The sequence below is a fragment of the Mytilus edulis genome, chromosome 12 (genome assembly GCF_963676685.1).
Source record: "Mytilus edulis chromosome 12, xbMytEdul2.2, whole genome shotgun sequence".
Taxonomy (NCBI): domain Eukaryota; kingdom Metazoa; phylum Mollusca; class Bivalvia; order Mytilida; family Mytilidae; genus Mytilus; species Mytilus edulis.
In genome coordinates this window covers 57,662,218-57,684,420 of record NC_092355.1, presented here as the reverse complement: position 1 = coordinate 57,684,420, position 22,203 = coordinate 57,662,218, and the positions used below count along the sequence as shown (strand labels likewise).

The 22,203-nt window shown below is 32.6% G+C and overlaps 1 protein-coding gene and 2 long non-coding RNA genes across 4 annotated transcripts in view; all 3 read right to left on the bottom strand.

Moving 5' to 3' along the window:
• The window catches only part of LOC139499568 (uncharacterized), a 68,315-nt gene extending 52,714 nt beyond the window's left edge, over nucleotides 1-15,601 (bottom strand). The window contains exons 1-3 of the mRNA XM_071288304.1: nucleotides 15,506-15,601; nucleotides 13,909-14,016; nucleotides 13,045-13,119 (exon numbers count right to left, since the gene is read on the bottom strand). Coding sequence (XP_071144405.1) covers nucleotides 13,045-13,119; nucleotides 13,909-14,016; nucleotides 15,506-15,583 — 261 coding nt within the window. The 5' untranslated portion in view covers nucleotides 15,584-15,601. The remainder of the gene's footprint in view (nucleotides 1-13,044; nucleotides 13,120-13,908; nucleotides 14,017-15,505) is intronic.
• The window catches only part of LOC139499572 (uncharacterized), a 322,251-nt gene that overhangs the window by 269,507 nt on the left and 30,541 nt on the right, over nucleotides 1-22,203 (bottom strand). The window lies entirely within an intron of this gene.
• Nucleotides 3,182-4,621, bottom strand: LOC139499573 (uncharacterized). Its single transcript, XR_011658218.1, has 3 exons — nucleotides 4,349-4,621; nucleotides 3,914-3,992; nucleotides 3,182-3,351 (listed from the first exon to the last, which is right to left on the bottom strand). It is a non-coding gene; the product is annotated as an uncharacterized lncRNA (long non-coding RNA).

Genomic DNA, 22,203 nt, shown 5'->3' with positions numbered 1-22,203 from the left:
TAACACTGCTGGTAAGTGTACCAACTACCAAGTATAAGCTGGTAAGTTCCACTGCTGGTTAGTGTATCATCTACCCAGTTGGTGATGTCAAGTACCACTCCTTGTAAGGATATCCAAATTTAGGAGTGTTTTGCACCACTGCTGGTAAGGGTATCCAAGTATATCATATACTCAGTAGTCAGAGTACTTATACAAGCAGTGGCAATTAAAGAACCTTAGTGAGCGCGCTCACATACCCAACGTCCCCACATTGTCATTGGAGAAATAAAATATGTGTAAGAAAAAAAATTGTATAAGAAAAACTAGAGGCTCTAAAGAGCCTGTGTCGCTCACCTTGGTCTATGTGAATATTAAACAAAGGAAGCAGATTGAAAATTGACTACAAAGGTCAATAACTCCTACAGGGGTCAATTGACCATTTCGTTCATGTTGACTTATTTGTAGATCTTACTTTGCTGAACATTATTGCTGTTTACAGTTTACCTATATCTATAATAATATTCAATATAATAACCAAAAACAGCAAAATTTCCTTAAAATTACCAATTCAGGGGCCACAACCCAAAAACAGGTTGTCCAATTCATCTGAAAATTTCAGGGCAGATAGATCTTGACCTGATTAACAATTTAACTTCATGTCAGATTTTCTCTAAATTATTTGGTTTTTGAGTTATAAGCCAAAAACTGCATTTTACCCCTATGTTCTATTTTTAGCCGTGGCGGCCATCTTGGTTTGATGGCCAGGTCACCGGACATATTTTTTAAACAAGAAACCCCAAAGATGATTGTGGCCAAGTTTGGATCAATTTGGCACAGCAGTTTCAGAGAAGAAGATTTTAGTAAAAGATATATAAAATTTACGAAAAATGGTTAAAAATTGACTTTAAAGGGCAATAACTCCTAAAGAGGTCAACTGACCATTTTGGTCATGTTGACTTATTTGTAAATCTGACCTTGCTGAACATTATTGCTGTTTACAGTTTACCTATATCTATAATAATATTCAATATAATAACCAAAAACAGCAAAATTTCCTTAAAATTACCAATTCAGGGGCCGCAACCCAAAAACAGGTTGTCCAATTCATCTGAAAATTTCAGGGCAGATAGATCTTCACCTGATTAACAATTTTACCCAATGTCAGATTTGCTCTAAATGCTTTGGTTTTTGAGTTATAAGCCAAAAACTGCATTTTACCCTTATGTTCTATTTATAGCCATGGCGGTCATCTTGGTTAGTTGGAGGGGTCACCGGACACAATTTTTAAACTAGATACCCCAATGATGATTGTGGCCAAGTTTCAAATAATTTGGCCCAGCAGTTTCAGAGGAGAAGATTTTTCTAAAAGATTACTAAGATTTACGAAAAATGGTTAAAAGTTTACTATAAAGGGCAATAACTCCTAAAGTGGTCAACTGATCATTTTGGTCATGTTGACTTATTTGTAGATCTTACTTTGCTGAACATTATTGCTTTTTACAGTTTATCTCTATCTAAAATAATATTCAAGATAATAACCAAAAACAACAAAATTTCCTTAAAATTACCAATTCAGGGGCAGCAACCTAACAACGGAATGTCAGATTCATCTGAAAATTTCAGGGCAGATAGATCTTAACCTGATTAACAATATTACCCCATGTCAGATTTGCCCTAAATGCTTTGGTTTTTGAGTTATAAGCCAAAAACTGCATTTTACCCCTATGTTCTATTTATAGCCATGGCGGCCATCTTGGTTAGTTGGCGGGGTCACCGGACACAATTTTTAAACTAGATACCCCAATGATGATTGTGGCCAAGTTTGGTTAAATTTGGCCTAGTAGTTTCAGAGGAGAAGATTTTTGTAAAAGTTAACGCCGGACGCAGGACGACGACGGACGACGACGACGGACGACGCCGGACGCCGGACGCCAAGTGATGAGAAAAGCTCACTTGGCCCTTTGGGCCAGGTGAGCTAAAAATTGAATCATAATTTCCTGTCAAACTGCACATCTACATAATATGTCCTTATTATCTACAAAGTTTCATGAAATTATGATGTGTGGTTTTCCTATATACCACTTTGCCTCATATTCTTATTAAGAAAAAATTCACATCCCTAATTAACTGGGCATTTAAAAAGTCAGAATGCGAGTACATATGTTCAAACTCTTTTAGATCATTTTTTAGTAGCAATAAACAAAAGAACTATGTCAATTGGACATGCTTTGATACTATTTATGCACTTGAATTTTTACTTGATAACATTTTTGTTCGCTTTGGAGATTCCGTATATCGTCAAGTTATTGGAATTCCAATGGGGACTAACTGTGCACCACTTATTGCGGACCTGTTTTTGTATTGTTATGAGTTACAATTTATGACTAAAATTAGCAAAGACCCATCAAAACAACATTTGATACAAAAATTTAACAATACTTTTAGATATTTGGATGATATATTGGCTCTAAATAATGACGACTTCAGTATGTATACTAAAGAAATTTATCCTGTAGGTGTAATACCACCATTGATTTTTCCCTATTAGTCTTTGTTAAATTGGCACTTTTAAAAAAATCGTACAGTATTTACCTTTATTTCAACCAAAGAAATACTTTGCATGTGTAAAGTTCAATCCTTTCCAGTGATACAGTGAAAATTTCACACTACATTTCATTGCATATAAGAAAGTAATCACCGCCGAGGGTAGACAACCCAATTTTTACACTGTTATTTACTGGTTACCTGCTTTGGTAACTATGTAACCTGAACGTTCCAAAATATTTTATAAGACCATCAAATAAAAAAAGAATGATGCTTTCAGACACCCAACATACATATTTACGACTCAGAAAAATTTCAGTGCATTGAAATGCAGGGTTAATTTTCTACAACTGTCAAATTCAAGGGAATATTTTTTTAGGCCTACTTTCGTATGCAACCGGATGTGACATACCATGATTTGGTGGTATTACACCTAAAGAACACCTAAATGTCAAATAAACTTAATGCAATTTTTTCCCCTCCAATTGCAAGTTATTTCAAGCATAACTGTCAAGTTTTGTCTCAGTCAGAACTATAGTTTCAGAGAAAATCACTATAATGTAAGGCCATATCCTACGGCAATTTCAGTCCAATTTCTTCGAAAAATCCTAATTTCAGTGTATCATTATAAAATGCAGTGTTGACTAATATCTGATCATAAACTCATGATATATGCATTCAAACAATTAAATAGAATACAAAAGACAACTTTAAGATGATAAACAATTTTATTGCACCTTTAAGAGTTCATTTGGAGGTCTGTTTTGGTCTGTTTTGGTCCATTTTTCCTCCTTCCTTCCTTTTTCATCAAAACTTGATATCTTTTGACTAAAAAATAAAACAAATGTGATTATTTTCCCACAAAAGTGAAATAAATGTAATGTTAAATCAATAATTAAAGTGTTTTAGCTGACAGAACTGTCTCTATAAATGTTAACAGTCTACACGGAAGTTTCTATAAGCCCTTATGTGTAACTTGAGTTTTTGGTCTGTTCCCCTAGTGTGAGAAATAACGGTTCCCTTTCTGTCAATCATTTATTGCTACTGGTATCAAAGTCTTTTTATTTACTCATAACAGTATATTTCTAATAGATTTACACAAAAAGTCCACTTTCTTGTATTTTACATTAGAAAATGGGGAGAAAGTAATAAAAAAAATACCTCAAAAATGTTTTTAAAAAGGGTTATGTCCCTTGGAATGCTGGTACAAAAAATAATTGGTAAGAATTATAAAGTTTAAGTATGTGAGACTGGATTCTGATGTGTATAAATCCAGGACAAATAAGTGTTTAGATGAGTTATTGTCCGTGCAAAATGTAGACGGCACAATGGCAAATTGTAAACTTTTGCGGCCAAAACAAAAAAAAACATGATGATAGTTGATACATACTTTAATGCTGAAGTGTCATCTGCAGACCAATTCACATATAAGATTTTTCAACAGAATGCTCTTCAGAACATGGTTAACACTGAAATAAAAAATTCACATGTTGTATAAACAAAACAAAAACTGTAAGGGTAATTTAAAATTTAACACAGTAATCTAAATACAGCTTTGTCTGTCCACCCATTTGACTAAGAAAACACCCGTAAACCACCATTTCAATATAATTTTACCTCAAACGTACTTTCTGTGTCTAAATCCATTCCGAATAGTCCATGTTTACAATGTATGAACTGGTTTATTAATAACTTTTAAAAATGAAAGTACAATAGGGTCACGAGTGCATATTTTGTTTCCCTAAATAGGTGTAATACCACCATTGATTTTTCCCTATTAGTCTTTGTTAAATTGGCACTTTTAAAAAAATCGTACAGTATTTACCTTTATTTCAACCAAAGAAATACTTTGCATGTGTAAAGTTCAATCCTTTCCAGTGATACAGTGAAAATTTCACACTACATTTCATTGCATATAAGAAAGTAATCACCGCCGAGGGTAGACAACCCAATTTTTACACTGTTATTTACTGGTTACCTGCTTTGGTAACTATGTAACCTGAACGTTCCAAAATATTTTATAAGACCATCAAATAAAAAAAGAATGATGCTTTCAGACACCCAACATACATATTTACGACTCAGAAAAATTTCAGTGCATTGAAATGCAGGGTTAATTTTCTACAACTGTCAAATTCAAGGGAATATTTTTTTAGGCCTACTTTCGTATGCAACCGGATGTGACATACCATGATTTGGTGGTATTACACCTGTAGAACTTACTTTAAATACAGCTAATGATAACAATGACCACTGCCCTTTCCTCGATCTTGATATCTATATCATAAACGGGAAGCTTAATACAAAAATTTATGATAAAAGAGATGATTTTTCATTTCCTATTGTTAATTATCCATTTTTAGATGGTGACGTTCCCTTGTCACCATCTTATGGTGTTTATATATCTCAACTTGTACGATTCGCTCGTGTATGTAACAATGTATTAGATTTTAGCGAGAGAAATTTATGTATTACTGAAAAATTATTACACCAGGGTTTTCGATATCACAAACTGGTCAAAACATTTACTAAATTTTATCACCGGTATAAGGAAATAATTCGTAAATATAACTCAACATGCAGACATCTTATACGTTCAGGTATTTCACATCCAAAATTTTATGGAAATATTCTTTATAAAGCACAAAAATGTCAGTATTCTCCTCAGAAACTAACAAAACCTTTAAATAGACTTATTAAAAGGGGATATAGTTACGATACTGTTGTCAGGTCATTAAAGAATGCATATTTTGGCTTTAACATTGATTCACTGATAGGGTCTTTGCATCGGAACTAAACACATTTATTTCTAAAAAAACAGTTGTTGGCATGACACGGGTTATGTTCTTCTCATATATTTTATGATAGTATGATACTAAACCCTTAACGGGAGGGATTGTACCTGATATTCATATGATGAAGACATAATCTTTCAATCAGTTTAATTGAGGTCTGGAGCTGGCATGTCAGTTAACTGCTAGTAGTCTGTTGTTATTTATGTATTATTGTCATTTTATTTATTTTCTTTTGTTACATCTTTTGACATCGGACTTGGACTTCTCTTGAACTGAATTTTAATGTGCGTATTGTTATTCTTTTACTTTTCTACATTGGCTAGAGGTATAGGGGGAGGGTTGAGATCTCATAAACATGTTTAACCCCGCCGCAATTTTGCGCCTGTCCCAAGTCAGGAGCCTCTGGCCTTTGTTAGTCTTGAAGGACACCTACAGGTGCGGGAATTCTCGCTACATTGAAGACCCATTGGTTGCCTTCGGCTGTTGTTTGCTCTATGGTCGGGTGGTTGTCGCTTTGACATATTCACCATTTCCTTTCTCAATTTTATTTCAGAGGAATTGCAATGACAAACTGTTGCAGTAGTATATTGGGGCAAATAAGTTCAATGGGTCGCAACTATCAGAAAAAAAATTGAATCTTAATTTCCTGTCGATATGCACATCTATACAGTATGTCCTTATTATCTAAAAAGGTTTCATGAAATTCTGTTGTGTGGTATCAGAGGAGTTGCGATGACAAACTGTTGCAGTATTACATTGAAGCAAATAAGTTCAAAGGGGCGTAACTCCTAGAAAAAAAATTGAATCGTAATTTCCTGTCGATATGCACATCTATACAGTATGTTGTTCGTGTGATTCTTTGTCAATTGTGTTCTCCAATTTATTTATATTGTAGTCCTGTGTTGTCATTTTGATGTTATATTTCACATGGCCATAAAAGTGCGAGGTTTGGCATGCCACAAAACCAGGTTCAACCCACCATTTTTTCCTTTAAAAATGCCCTGTACCAAGTCAGGAATATGGTCATTGTTATATTATAGTTCGTTTCTGTGTGTATTACATTATAACGTTGTGTCGTTTGCTTTCTCTTATTTTTGAGTGTACATTCACATTGCGATAAGACGTGTCACGGTACTTGTCTATCCTAAATTCATGTATTTGGTTTTGATGTTATATATATATGTTATATTTGTTATTCTCGTGGGATTTTGTCTATGTGTGTTACATTTTAGTGTTATGTCGTTGTTCTCCTCTTATATTTAATGCGTTTCCCTCGGTTTTAGTTTGTTATCCCGATTTTGTTTTTTGTCCATGGATTTATGAGTTTTGAACAGCGGTATACTACTGTTGCCTTTACTTATTATCTCAAAAGGTTTCATGAAATTCTGTTGTGTGGTATCAGAGGAGTTGCGATGACAAACTGTTGCAGTATTACATTGAAGCAAATAAGTTCAAAGGGGCGTAACTCCTAGAAAAAAAATTGAATCGTAATTTCCTGTCGATATGCACAACTACATAGTATGTCCTTATTATTTAACAAGGTTTCATGAAATTCTGTTGTGTGGTTTCAGAGGAGTTGGGATGACAAGAACAGGACTGACGGTCGGGTCAAAAACATTATACCCGACGCAACTTTGTTGCATGGGTCATAAAAATACGATTAACGTATGTCATTGTATTGTTTATACTATTTTGATACTTTCTAATAACTTTGTTAACATTGTCACGACAACAGATTGGTGTATTTGTCTTTTGACAGTTTGTTTGGTTTTAATGACAGCAAGTGCCATATTGCCCATTCTAATTTTGCATCAATTATTATTTTTTATATCAAAAACAATTTTATCCATTTACTTTTACCTTATTACCATTGCTTGTTTTCCCTTAAACTGAGATATTCATGGAAAAATAAAATTATCCCCTTTTAGTATAACTAATCACCCAAGATAAGCTATGATTGCCAATGAGACAACTCTTCACAAGAGACCAAAATGACACAGAAATCAACAATTATAGGTCACCGTAAGGCCTTCAACAATGAGCAAAGCCCATACCGCATAGTCAGCTATAAAAGGCCCAGAAATTACAAATGTAAAACAATTCAAACAAGAAAACTAACGGCCTAATTAATGTACAAAAAAAAATAAACGAAAATACAAAGGTGTAACATAGCAACAAACTACAACCACTGCATTACAGGCTCCTGACTTTGGACAGGCACATTCATATGGAACGTGGCGGGGTAAAACATGTTAGCGGGATCCCAACCTTCCCCTAACCTGGGACAGTGGTGTAACAGTTCAACATAATAACGAACTATAAAAATCAGTTGAAAAAGGCTAAACTCATCAGATGGATACAATTAGAAATACATTTAACAAAAACAAAGAGTGGACGTGGCCGGGGTACTTGTAAATCCCAACAATAAAAAGACAATAAGTACAGATCTTAGAGTACCTGCAGTTGATAATATGTGTATCTATCTATTTATTATAGCTAAAAACAAAACAAAAAAAAGACACAACATAATTTAATTAATTTAAACTTTTTTGTAGATCTTCTTTCCTCATCAATTAAGTAATATCAGGACTGTAGCTGATGAGTTGACTCAAATGCAAATAATTTATCACTTTTAAACAAAACAAAGTTTTTCCAAAAATAAAAGGTCAAATGTCTTCAACAAGAGTGTACACGCTGAAATGTCTCGCCTCCTTTACTGACCATTGATTTCATGAAAGTCTTAAAGATAAAGGTTTAACTAAAAGTATTACACAAATTAAACATTAAAGATCTGACATTGAGGTCAAGGTCAGATAAATTCTAACAGACAGACATATACACCTTACATTTTTTTGTATACCAAATATAGTTGACTTTTGGCTTATGGTAATTGAAAAACATACCAGAACAAAACTTAACATTGACCAATAAACCAGGCATGAAAATTAGGTCAAGGTCAGAAACCTGCGAAACAGACATGCACACCTTACAATTATTCAATATACAAAATATAGCTGACATACTGCTCATATTGCTTTAAGTATTTGAAAAACAGACCAAAACATAACAAGAGTGCACATGCTGAAATGTCTTGCCTCCTTTACTGACCATTGATTAAATGAATGTCTAAAAGATAACATTTAACTAAAAGTATTACACAAACTCAACATTTTAAAAGATCTATGAAATTGAGGTGAAGGTCAGATAAATCCTATCAGACAGACATGTAAACCTTACAATTTTTGTATACACCAAATATAGTTGACCTTTTGCTTATGGTTATTGAAAAACAGACCAAAACACAAAAACTGAACATTGTTATTCTTAAATACAAAGCTTTACTTCAAGTATCACATACACTTTACATGATCCAAGAAAATTTCGTCAAGATCAGATAAACCAAACCGAAAATACATGTACAAATCACAATCGTTTCAGGCACAAAATATAGTTGACCTATTGCTTATAGTTTCTAAGAAACATATCAACCAGGAAAACTGAACAATGATCAATGAACAATGAAAAGAAGATCAAGGTCAGATAAACTATACAAGACATGTACACCTTACAATAGATATATGCATATGCATTAAATATAGTTGACCTATTACTTTTTGTATATAAGAAAGAACCTGACCATTTACTAATTAACCATAAAAATGAGGTCAAGGTCAGATCATACCTTCCAGACAGACATATACACCTTAAAATCATTCCATACACCAAATATAGTTGTCCTAGTGCCTATATAATCCAAGAAAGAAACTTAACCATGAAAACTTAATATTGACCAATCAACCATGAACATGAGGTCAAGGTCAGGTGATACCTACAAAACAGACATATACAACTTACAATTATTCGATACACCAAATATAGTTGTCCTATTGCCTATAGAATCCAAGAAAGAAACTTAACCATGAAAACTTAATATTGACCAATCAACCATGAACATGAAGTCAAGGTCAGGTGATACCTACAAAACAGACATATACAACTTACAATTATTCGATACACCAAATATAGTTGTCCTATTGCCTATAGAATCCAAGAAAGAAACTTAACCATGAAAACTTAATATTGACCAATCAACCATGAACATGAAGTCAAGGTCAGGTGATACCTACAAAACAGACATATACAACTTACAATCATTCGATACACCAAATATAGTTGTCCTATTGCCTATAGAATCTAAGAAAGAAACTTAACCATGAAAACTTAATATTGACCAATCAACCATGAACATGAGGTCAAGGTCAGTTGATACCTACAAAACAGACATATACAACTTACAATCATTCGATACACCAAATATAGTTGTCCTATTGCCTATAGAATCCAAGAAAGAAACTTAACCATGAAAACTTAATATTGACCAATCAACCATGAACATGAGGTCAAGGTCAGATCATACCTGCCAGACAGACATATATAACTTACAATCATTCGATACACCAAATATAGTTGTCCTATTGCCTATAGAATCCAAGAAAGAAACTTAACCATGAAAACTTAATATTGACCAATCAACCATGAACATGAGGTCAAGGTCAGGTGATACCTACAAAACAGACATATACAACTTACAATCATTCGATACACCAAATATAGTTGTCATATTGCCTATAGAATCCAAGAAAGAAACTTAACCATGAAAACTTAAAATTGACCAATCAACCATGAACATGAGGTCAAGGTCAGGTGATACCTACAAAACAGATATATACAACTTACAATCATTCGATACACCAAATATAGTTGTCCTATTGCCTATAGAATCCAAGAAAGAAACTTAACCATGAAAACTTAATATTGACCAATCAACCATGAACATGAGGTCAAGGTCAGATCATACCTGCCAGACAGACATATACAACTTACAATCATTCGATACACCAAATATAGTTATCCTATTGCCTATAGAATCCAAGAAAGAAACTTAACCATGAAAACTTAATATTGACCAATCAACCATGAACATGAGGTCAAGGTCAGGTGATACCTACAAAACAGACATATACAACTTACAATCATTCGATACACCAAATATAGTTGTCCTATTGCCTATACAATCCAAGAAAGAAACTTAACCATGAAAACTTAATATTGACCAATCAACCATGAACATGAGGTCAAGGTCAGATGATACCTGCCAGACAGACATATACAACTTACAATCATTCGATACACCAAATATAGTTGTCCTATTGCCTATAGAATCCAAGAAAGAAACTTAACCATGAAAACTTAATATTGACCAATCAACCATGAACATGAGGTCAAGGTCAGATCATACCTGCCAGACAGACATATACAACTTACAATCATTCGATACACCAAATATAGTTGTCCTATTGCCTATACAATCCAAGAAAGAAACTTAACCATGAAAACTTAATATTGACCAATCAACCATGAACATGAGGTCAAGGTCAGGTGATGCCTACAAAACAGACATATACAACTTACAATCATTCGATACACCAAATATAGTTGACCTATTAATTATAGTTCAAGAGAAATAGACCAAAACACAAAAACTTAACAATGAGCAATGAACTATGAAAATGAGGTCAAAGTCAAAACACTTGCAAGACTGACATGTAAATCGTAATTTACTTCGATACACCAAATATAGATGACCTATTGCATATACGGTAATATTAGAAGAAAAGAACAACACAAAAAATCAAATTACACCACTGAACCATGAAAATGAGGTGAAGGTCAGATGACACCTGCCAGTTGGACATGTACACCTTACAATCATTTCATGCACCAATTATAGTATAATTTTTGATTATTGTATCTGATATATGGACTTGACCATGAAAACTTAACCTTGATCACTGAACAATGAAATAAGATTGAGGCCAAATGAAAACTGTCAGACAGACAAGGGGACCTTACAAGGTACATGTATGCACATACTAAATAAAGTCATCCTATTTATTTAAAATGAATAACAAAAGGTTTCTCCAAGACATGAAATATTTTATTTTTTCATATTGAAAATAAAGGCAATTTTTAGAATTTTTCATCAATTTAATGTAATACTGTAAAAAAATCAGGATTAAAAGATGTTTTGAAAAGTAATTGATTAAATTAAATTATTTGTAATTTTTGGTTGATTAATGATTAGGCCTAAATTAAAATATTGTTTGTTTGCCCTTTTCCGACCCTATGTTTTGAAACAGGGTAGGTAGGTAGGTAAAATATTTAATTTTTTTCCCCAAAAAAATAAGTTGGCTCGGTATATTTTTTTTCATGGGTAGGCAGGTAGGTATAATATTTTATTTTATAGATAAAAAAACTGCATAAAGTAATTTTTGTCTGTTTTGCTTTTGAAAAAAAATATCATGTAGAATGTGAAGTTAATTCATATGCACTACTATTTTGTTTTCAAATATCAAAATATAGAGCTGTGCCGCATATTTTCAACGTATATGCCTGGAATTTTGAAGAGTTTTAACTTGCACTAATATTCTGTACTGTACGCTTACCTCTACCTAAAGGTTTTCTGTAAGAGATAACTTTGTCCTGGTAAAATATGTCTGGGCAGACATACATTACTAGTAGAAAAGGTCCCTAGTGTTTAAATTTCCGTGTGTGCCTATGTTTCCAATAAAAATGCTACAAGACTTAAACTCAATTGTCACGTATTTTACATCGCATTTATAAATGATCTGTATGGAAAACTTGGGCGATTTTACTGCCAAATATTCTCCACTTTACAGGCTTTTGTAACCTTTGGTCCATGTCAGATATAAATAATATAGCAATGCTGGTCGAAGGCATTGTTAACATAATCATCCTGATCCACGGATCACAAAAGGCCATCCCTACATAGAATACAACGTCCGTTTACACAAAATAGTTTGTACACACGTTGATAATTTTGTATATTTGTAAATGAACTCTGCTCTTCAAGTATAAAGATACAGAGTTAACGTACGTCATATCATGATTTCAAAGCGTTCAACATCTATTTCAAACAAATGCTTTGAAACTCTAAATGCAAGTGTGCATGTCAAACGCTCACGTGATACCAAACGGACTAGACCTTATACGATAAAGAGAAAACCCGAGGATTCCGGTAAAAAAGTTTTGAGCGGGAAATACAAATATAAGATTTTTTGTAGGAACGAAAAAATAAAATAAAATAAAATCTTGCTGGTAAATACAAATAAAAGATTTTCAGGCGGAACGAATTGATAGGGTCGGTTGGTAAAGGGCAAACAAACAATATTTTAATTTAAGCCTTACTTAAAAAATTGAAATCAATTATAGCTGACTAATGATTACAATTACAATTACCCCAAACCTGATCTGAGATGAGACTAGTTAACCGTGAAAAGGAGGTTATAGACATACTGGCAGTGTAAGAATCTCAAATAGAATTTTGCAAAGCTTGTTTTCGCCTTAACACTCTTGAATGAAATAAAAGACATCTACTAATTTTGTTTAATATTGAAGAAATCACAAACCAATAATTTCCTGAATACAAAATGGCTTAGCTTTGTGAAAGGCTGGTAAAGAGTTGAATTTAGCGTCTCAATTATATGAATTTGGCCAACAATGGCCAATCAAAATCGTAATAACAAATAAATTGCATTAGAATTTGAAATTTTTATTTCAAGACATACACAATGTCCCCTAGAGTATCCTGGTTTTGTATCTGGTTTATTCTTAGAGAAGCATTTGTAATTAAAAGTATGTGTACCTGTAAGTATTCCATCACTTCTTTATTCCGCCCGTTAAATCCCATTGCTGCTGCCAGATCGTATGGAGTCTTACCCTGAAATACAAATCTTTATATTGCCTTTATCTGATTATTACAAAGAAGACTTTTGTTACACATATCATACAATAAACAAGACCAGTAGCAGCTGAGTGGTATCTTAGTTTTTTAACGGTTCTAACCATATTATTTTCAATTTTAAAATATAACTCATGAACAACATTCTGAATATTTTTATTACTTTTTCTGTAGCCTTTATGAAGGCTTTTAACTAACTTTAAAAGTTTTAAAATGTAATAATCTCAATCTGTCAACATTTAGTCTTTGTATAATTTTTTTATACGTTTTTTTTAAATCTGTTAATGCATCCTTATGTCTAGATGGGGGTTGTAGGATTTGGGGGTCTTTTTAACCAAAACTATTTCATCCATTTACTTATCATGCTTATAGGTTATTACTATTGCTTCTTTTCCCTAAAACTGAGATATTCATATAATTTGGCTAACAAATTATGGAATAATAAAATTATCCCCTTTTAGTATAACTCATTACCCAAAATGTGTTGGTGGTCTATAAACAAAATCATTTTATTTTTAAAAGATTTTGAAAACAAATACTGGATTTCTTTTATATGATCATCTATGTTCACGTGTTTTATAGTAAAACTAAGCCATCCAAGTCTATAAAACACTTTAATATTTTTAGTTCAATTTAAAGTATCATATGAAATATGTGTAACTAGAACCTTGAGAAAAAAAATTCCATTTGACCAAAAATATCTTAAACATCATTTTAGTGTTGCATTATTTACTAGTTGAATACTGAGCCTTTACTATGATATATTACCTCATGTGTTTTAACAAAGGGACTGATGCCTCCTTCTTCTACTAGATATCTTGTGACATGTAGCTTTCCCCACTCAGCAGCATGATGTAGAGCTGTTTTACCATTTTTCTATAATTATACAAAATAACATGTAAATATTGTGGATACTACTTTGTTACCAATATAAATAGTATACAACATATCCTACAACTGACATAAAACTTGTCTGATAAACTGAATAATGTTGTGTAATAAATACAAACAAAATGTATATCACATGAATCAGTGGTCAAAACTGAACAAAATGACCAGTCACACTTGTATTTATATTCTACATAAACAACAAATAAACAACAAGTTTTTTTTGTGGGATGTCAGAACTTCTATCAGAAATGTCATGTTAACCTTTTTTCAAGAAATGCATAAAATATTTATATCAAGGGATTCAGTGCAATGCACAGAGATAAATGAGATCTCACTTTATATAATTCTAGCAAGTATTTGTTGATATTATAATGAAATCTGTCTGATTAACATGGTTCAGAATAATGATCAATTTAAAAAAAAAAACTTTTTTCAAAGAAATATGAAAAATAGTTACATTTCCTGATTTAGTACAAGGAGATAAGTAAAATGAGACCCCACTTTATATGATTCTAACAAATAATATTTGTTGTTCATTACACCTGTCTAATTAACAACATGATTTTGTGTTGATTAAAAGTAATGTGATCAGATTTAGTAGATAACATACTGATGTGATATCTTTGTTACATCTGTTCTCCAGAAGTAGTCGAGACACTTCCATATGTCCATACAAGGCTGCAAACATTAATGCTCTCCGTCCAGTAACCTGGAATAATACAACTGACATCAAAACTTGTCTGATAAACTGGACAATGTTGTGTAATAAATATAAACAGAAATGACCAGTCACATTAATTAAAACTGTCTGATTAACAACAGGATTTAGTGTAGATTCAGTAAAATCATAAATTTTATAAAAGTAAATTTTTCAAAGAAATATGAAAAAAGTTATATTTTCTAATTCAGAACAATACTATGAGTAAAATGAGACCCCACTTTATATGATTATTACAAATATTTGTTCATTAAACCTGTCTAATTAACAACATGATTTTGTGTTGATTAAAAGTAATGTAATCAGATTTAGTAGATAACATACTGATGTGATATCTTTGTTACATCTGTTCTCCAGAAGAAGTTGACACACTTCCACATGTCCTCCCTCGGCTGCCAACATTAATGCTGTCTCTCCATGTCTCTGGAATAATACAACTGACATCAAAACTTGTCTGATAAACTGGACAATGTTGTGTAATAAATATAAACAGAAATGACCAGTCACATTAATCAAAACTGTTTGATTAACAACAGGATTTAGTGTAGATTCAGTAAAATCATAAATTTTATAAAAGTAAATTTTTCAAAGAAATATGAAAAAAGTTATATTTTCTAATTCAGAACAATACTATGAGTAAAATGAGACCCCACTTTATATGATTATTACAAATATTTGTTCATTAAAACTGTCTAATTAACAACATGATTTTGTGTTGATTAAAAGTGATGTGATCAGATTTAGTAGATAACATACATCTGTGATATCTTTGTTACATCTGTTCTCCAGAAGTAGTCGAGACACTTCCACATGTCCTCCCATGGCTGCCAACATTAATGCTGTCCGTCCAGTAACCTGGAATAATACAACTGACATCAAAACTTGTCTGATAAACTGGACAATGTTGTGTAATAAATATAAACAGAAATGACCAGTCACATTAATCAAAACTGTTTGATTAACAACAGGATTTAGTGTAGTTTCAGTTTAATCGTTAATTTTATAAAAGTAAATTTTTCAAAGAAAAAAGAAAAAAGTTATATTTTCTGATTCAGAACAATACTATGAGTAAAATGAGACCCCACTTTATATAATTATTACAAATATTAGTTGTCCATTAAACCTATATAAATTAACAACAGGATTTAGTGTAGATTCCATTAATAATAAATTATTCAAAAAAGCATGAAAAAAGTTTTATTTTCTGATTTAGTACAACATAAAGAAGTTGAGATCCTCTTTAACATGTTTAAATAAAGATTATTATTATTATTCATACAAGCATTTGTTGTCCATTAAACATGTCTAATTAACAACAGGATTTAGTGCAGATTCAGTATAATCATTAATCTAAAAAAACAAAACAAAGAAAAGTGAAAAAGAGTAGTATTTTCAGATTCAGAACAATTATATGATTAAATGGAATTACATTTTATATGAATCTAACGACTATTTGTTCTTTTTACAAGATGTTTCTACTTTAAATCTTTATACATATCACTATCTGACCAAAGTTGTTAACACAACATCAAGTGAAACATAAGTGTAAAAAATTGTTTCATGTCAAGAAGCAAAAAAAGAACTTCACCACCCATAACTCAAACAAAAAGAGAAATATTTTAAAATCAAACCATGCATGCATTTTTCAATTAAAACTGTCTAATTTAATTCAGAATTTTGATTTAATCTTGTTTCAGTATAATGACTAAGTATCAGTTAACATACAGACCAATGGTAATTGAATAGTGCAGGTTTTATTATTGTGTGTTTTATTTTTTATACCAATGGTCTAGATAGGCCAAGGGGGAATGGTACAAAAGTAAATATGGTTTAACCCCTCAACATTTTGTGCCCGTACCAAATCAGACAACCTGGACCATGTGTTGTTTGTTGTTATATTTGTTTGTCTATTTACTAAGTAGTCAGGTCAGGTCTGGGCCATGTGTTGTTTGTTGTTATATTTGTTTGTCTATATACTATGAGTAGTCAGGTCCAGACCATGTGTTGCTTGTTGTTATATTAGTTTGTATATTTACTCTGAGTAGTCAGGTCAGGTCCAGACCATGTGTTGTGTGTTGTTATATTTATTGTCTATTTACTGTGAGTAGCCAGGTACAGACCATGTGTTGTTTGTTGTTATATTTGTTTGTCTATTTACTTTGAGTAGTCAGGTCAGGTCCAGACCATGTGTTGTGTGTTGTTATATTTATTGTCTATTTACTCTGAGTAGTCAGGTCCAGGCTATGTGTTGTGTGTTGTTATATTTATAATCTATTTACTTTGAGTAGTCAGGTCCAAAGCATGTGTTGTTAGTTGTTATATTTGTTTGTCTATTTACTCTGAGTAGTCAGGTCCACATCATGTGTTGTGTGTTGTTATATTTGTTTGTCTATTTACCCTGAGAAGTCAGGTCCAGACCGAGTGTTGTGTGTTGTTATATTTGTTTGTCTATTTACTCTGAGTAGTCAGGTCCAAACCATGTTTTGTTTGTTGTTATATTTGTTTGTCTATTTTCTCTGAGTAGTCATGTCCAGATCATGTGTTGTGTGTTGTTATTTTTGTTTGTCTATTTACTCTGAGTAGTCAGGTCAGGTCCAGACCATGTGTTGTGTGTTGTTATATTTGTTTGTCTATTTACTCTGAGTAGTCAGGTCAGGTCCAGACCGAGTGTTGTGTGTTGTTATATTTGTTTGTCTATTTACTCTGAGTAGTCAGGTCAGGTCCAGACCATGTGTTGTCTGATGTTATATTTGTTTGTCTATTTACTCTGAGTAGTCAGGTCAGGTCCAGACCATGTGTTGTCTGTTGTTATATTTGTTTGTCTATTTACTATGAGTAGTAAGGTCCAGAACGTGTGTTGTCTGTTGTTATATTTGTTTGTCTATTTACTATGAGTAGTAAGGTCCAGAACATGTGTTGTCAGTTGTTATATTTGTTTGTCTATTTACTATGAGTAGTCAGGTCCAGAACATGTGTTGTAAGTTGTTGTACTTGTTTGTCTATTTACTATGAGTAGTCAGGTCAGGTCCAGACCATGTGTTGTGTGTTGTTATATTTGTTTGTCTATTTGCTCTGAGTAGTCAGGTCCAGACCATGTGTTGTCTGTTGTTATACTTGTTTGTCTATTTACTCTGAGTAGTCAGGTCCAGACCATGTGTTGTCTGTTGTTATATTTGTTTGTCTATTTACTCTGAGAAGTCAGGTCCAAACCATGTTTTGTTTGTTGCTATATTTGTTTGTCTATTTTCTCTGAGTAGTCAGGTCCAGATCATGTGTTGTGTGTTGTTATATTTGTTTGTCTACTTACTCTGAGTAGGCAGGTCCAGACCATGTGTTGTCTGATGTTATATTTGTTTGTCTATTTACTCTGAGTAGTCAGGTCCTGACCATGTGTTGTGTGTTGTTATATTTGTTTGTCTGTTTACTGTGAGTAGTCAGGTCCAGATCATGTGTTGTGTGTAGTTACATTTGTTTGTATATTTACTCTGAGTAGTCAGGTCCTGACCATGTGTTGTGTGTTGTTATATTTGTTTGTCTGTTTACTGTGAGTAGTTAGGTCCAGACAATGTGTTGTGTGTTGTTACATTTGTTTGTCTATTTACTCTAAGTAGTCAGGTCCAGACCATGTGTTGTAAGTTGTTGTATTTGTTTGTCTATTTACTCTGAGTAGTTAGGTCCAGACAATGTGTTGTGTGTTGTTATATTTGTTTGTCTATTTACTCTAAGTAGTCAGGTCCAGACCATGTGTTGTAAGTTGTTGTATTTGTTTGTCTATTTACTCTGAGTAGTCAGGTCCAGACCATGTGTTGTCTGTTGTTATATTTGTTTGTCTATTTACTCTGAGTAGTCAGGTCCAGACCATGTGTTGTGTGTTGTTATATTTGTTTGTCTATTTACTGTGAGTAGTCAGGTCTAGACCATGTGTTGTGTGTTGTTGTATTTATTTGTCTATTAACTCTGAGTAGTCAGGTCCAGACCATGTGTTGTGTGTTGTTGTATTTATTTGTCTATTTACTCTGAGTAGTCAGGTCAGGTCCAGCCCACGAGTTGTGATTTCTGTTTGTCTATTTACTCTGAGTAGCCAGGTCCATACCATGTGTTGTCATATTTGTTTGTCTATTTACTATGAGTAGTCAGGTCAGGTCCAGACCATGTGTTGTGTGTTGTTATATTTGTTTGTCTATTTACTCTGAGTAGTCAGGTGCAGAACATATGTTAGTATTAGTATGTCAGTGTTATGCTTTAAAATAAGGTAGGTTTCACATTTAGTGCAGTACTTGTATAGTTCAGTGAGGTGTTATGATATGTCTCATTTTCTGTGTGTCTTATTCTGTGTTGAACATCAGTGTTGTGTCCTTTTGTGTCTCATGTTCTGTGTTGAACATCAGTGTTGTGTCCTGTTGTGTCTCATGTTCTGTGTTGAACATTAATGTTTTGTCATATGATTCATGTCCTGTGTTGAACACCAGTAATGTGTCATGTGATTCATGTTCCGATGTTGTACATCAGTGTTGTGTCCTAATGTGTGTCTTGTTCTGTGTTGAACATAAGTGTTGTGTCCTGTTGTCTCTCATGTTCTGTCATATGATTCATGTCCTGTGTTGAACATCAGTGTTGTGTCATGTGATTCATGTTCCGTGTTGAATATCAGTGTTGTGTCATATGTCACATGTTGTCTTTAAATGCATGTTGGTTCATAATGTGTCTCCTATTTTGTATTGAAAACAAGTGTTGTGTCATGATGTGTCTCACGTTTTGTGTTAAACATAAGTTTTGTGTCATGATATGTCTCATGCTCTGTGTTGAACATCAGTGTTAAGTCATGATGTGTCTCGTGTTCTGTGTTGAACACAATTGTGTTGTGTCCCATGTGTTGTGATGAACATCAGTGTTTTGTCAGGATGTGTCTCATTTTCTGTGTTGAGCATCAATGTTGTGTCTCATGTTCTGTGTAGAACATCAATGTTATGTCATGATGTGTCTCATGTTTTGTGTTGAAACATCATTGTTTTGTAATGATATGTCTCATGTTGTGAGAACAAAAATGTTTTGTCATGATGTGGCTCATGTTTTGTGTTCAACATAAATGCTGTGTGTCATGTTCTGTGTTAAACATCAGTGTTGTGTCATGATGTGTTTCATTTTTTGTATTGGACATCAATTTTGTGTCAAGTCTCTCATGATCTGTGCTGAACACCGATGTTGTGTCATGATGTGGCTCATGTGTTGAGTCATCTGTCTCATGGTCTGTGAACATCAATAGTGTGTCATGATGGGACTAATATGTTGTGTCATGATGTAGCTTGTGGTCTGTGTTGAACATCAATGTTCTGTCATCATGTTTCTCATGTTTGGTGTAAACACCGGTGTTGTGTCATGTGTCTCAGGGTCTGTGAATATCATCAGTGTGATTATTATGGAGCTAATGTTTTGTATCAAATATCTGTGTTATGTCTTATGTGTCATGATGTTGATAATGTTCTGTGTTGAACATCAACGTTCTGTCATGATGTTTTGTATCAAAGTGTTGAATCATGATGGTCAACACAGAACATTGGACACATTATGTGTTCTGTGTTGAACATCAATATTCTGTCATGATGTGTCCCATGTTCTGTGATTGATATCAATGTTGTGTCATGATGTGTCTCATGTTGTGTCATGATGTGTCTCATGTTGTGTCATGATGTGTCTCATGCTTGGTGTTGATCATCAGTGTTGTCCTTATGGAGCTAATGTTTTGTATCAAATATCTGTGTTATACATCAGTTTTGTATCTCATGTTATGCGTTGAGTGCCCAGAGAGAATCATCAACTTTTGGTTGGAAAATTGGGAGTCGAACATACCTGCCAAGGCGGACTCGAACTTATAACATCAGTGTTGGCAGGAAAGTGGTACAGTAGTTGAACTACTTTATAGAAAACTCGTTCACCAAGCCTAGCAAATTATTTAAGTATCCTGCATGTGTGTGTCATGTACTGATTATGTACAATCTGATGTGATTTGAAGTACCTTGTATTTGTTTGTTTTATACTGCCTATGTACATTCTTCTATGTTTGTATTGTTGTTTGATTTTCCTGTATATGTACAAAGTAATAGTCTGACCTGATGTTTTATAGTACTAATTCAAAGTTGTCTTGAATTTTACAAGTTTACCTATTTGATATTCAATGTTACTAGTTAACCTATTTGATATTCAATGTTACTAGTTTACCAATTTGATATTCAATGTTACTAGTTTACCTATTTGATCATGTTAATATTCAATGTTACAAGTTTACCTACTCGATATTCAATGTTTCAAGTTAACCTATTTGATATTTGATGTTACAAGTTTACCTATTTGATATTCAATGTTACAAGTTTACCCTTTTGATATTCAATGTTACAAGTTTACCTATTTGATATTCAATGTCACTTGTTTACCTATTTGATCATGTTAATATGCAATGTTACAAGTTTACCTATTTTATATTCAATGTTACAAGTTTACCTATTTGATATTAAATGTTACAAGTTTACCTACTTGATATTAAATGTTACAAGTTAACCAACTTGATATTAAATGTTACAAGTTTACCTATTTGAGAGTCAATTTTAAAAGTTCACCAACTTGATATTAAATGTTACAAGTTTACCTATTTGATATTCAATGTTTCAAGTTTACCTATTTGATATTCAATGTTTCAAGTTTACCTACTTGGTATTCAATGTTACAAGTTTATAACTAACTTGATATTAAATGTTACAAGATTACCTACTTGATATTAAATGTTACAAGTTTACCTACTTGATATTCAATGTTACAAGTTTACCTATTTGATATTTAATGTTACAAGTTCACCTATTTGATATTCAATGTTACAAGTTCACCTATTTGATATGCAATGTTACAAGTTTACCTACTTGATATTCAATGTTAGAAGTTTACCTACTTGATATCCAATGTTACAAGTTTACCTACTTGATATTCAATGTTACAAGTTTACCTACTCGATATTCAATGTTACAAATTTACTTATGTGATATTCAATGTTACAAGTTTACCTACTTGATATTCAATGTTACAAGTTTACCTACTCGATATTCAATGTTACAAGTTTACCTACTCGATATTCAATGTTACAAGTTTACCTATTTGATATTCAATGCTTCAAGTTTACCTACTTGATATTCAATGTTACAAATTTACTTATGTGATATTCAATGTTACAAGTTTACCTACTTGATATTCCATGTTACAAATTTACTTATGTGATATTCAATGTTACAAGTTTACCATCTTGATATTAAATGTTACAAGTTTACCTATTTGATATTCAATGTTACAAGTTTACCTATTTGATATTCAATGTTACAAGTTTACCAACTTGGTATTCAATGTTACAAGTTTATAACTAACTTGATATTAAATGTTACAAGATTACCTACTTGATATTCAATGTTACAAGT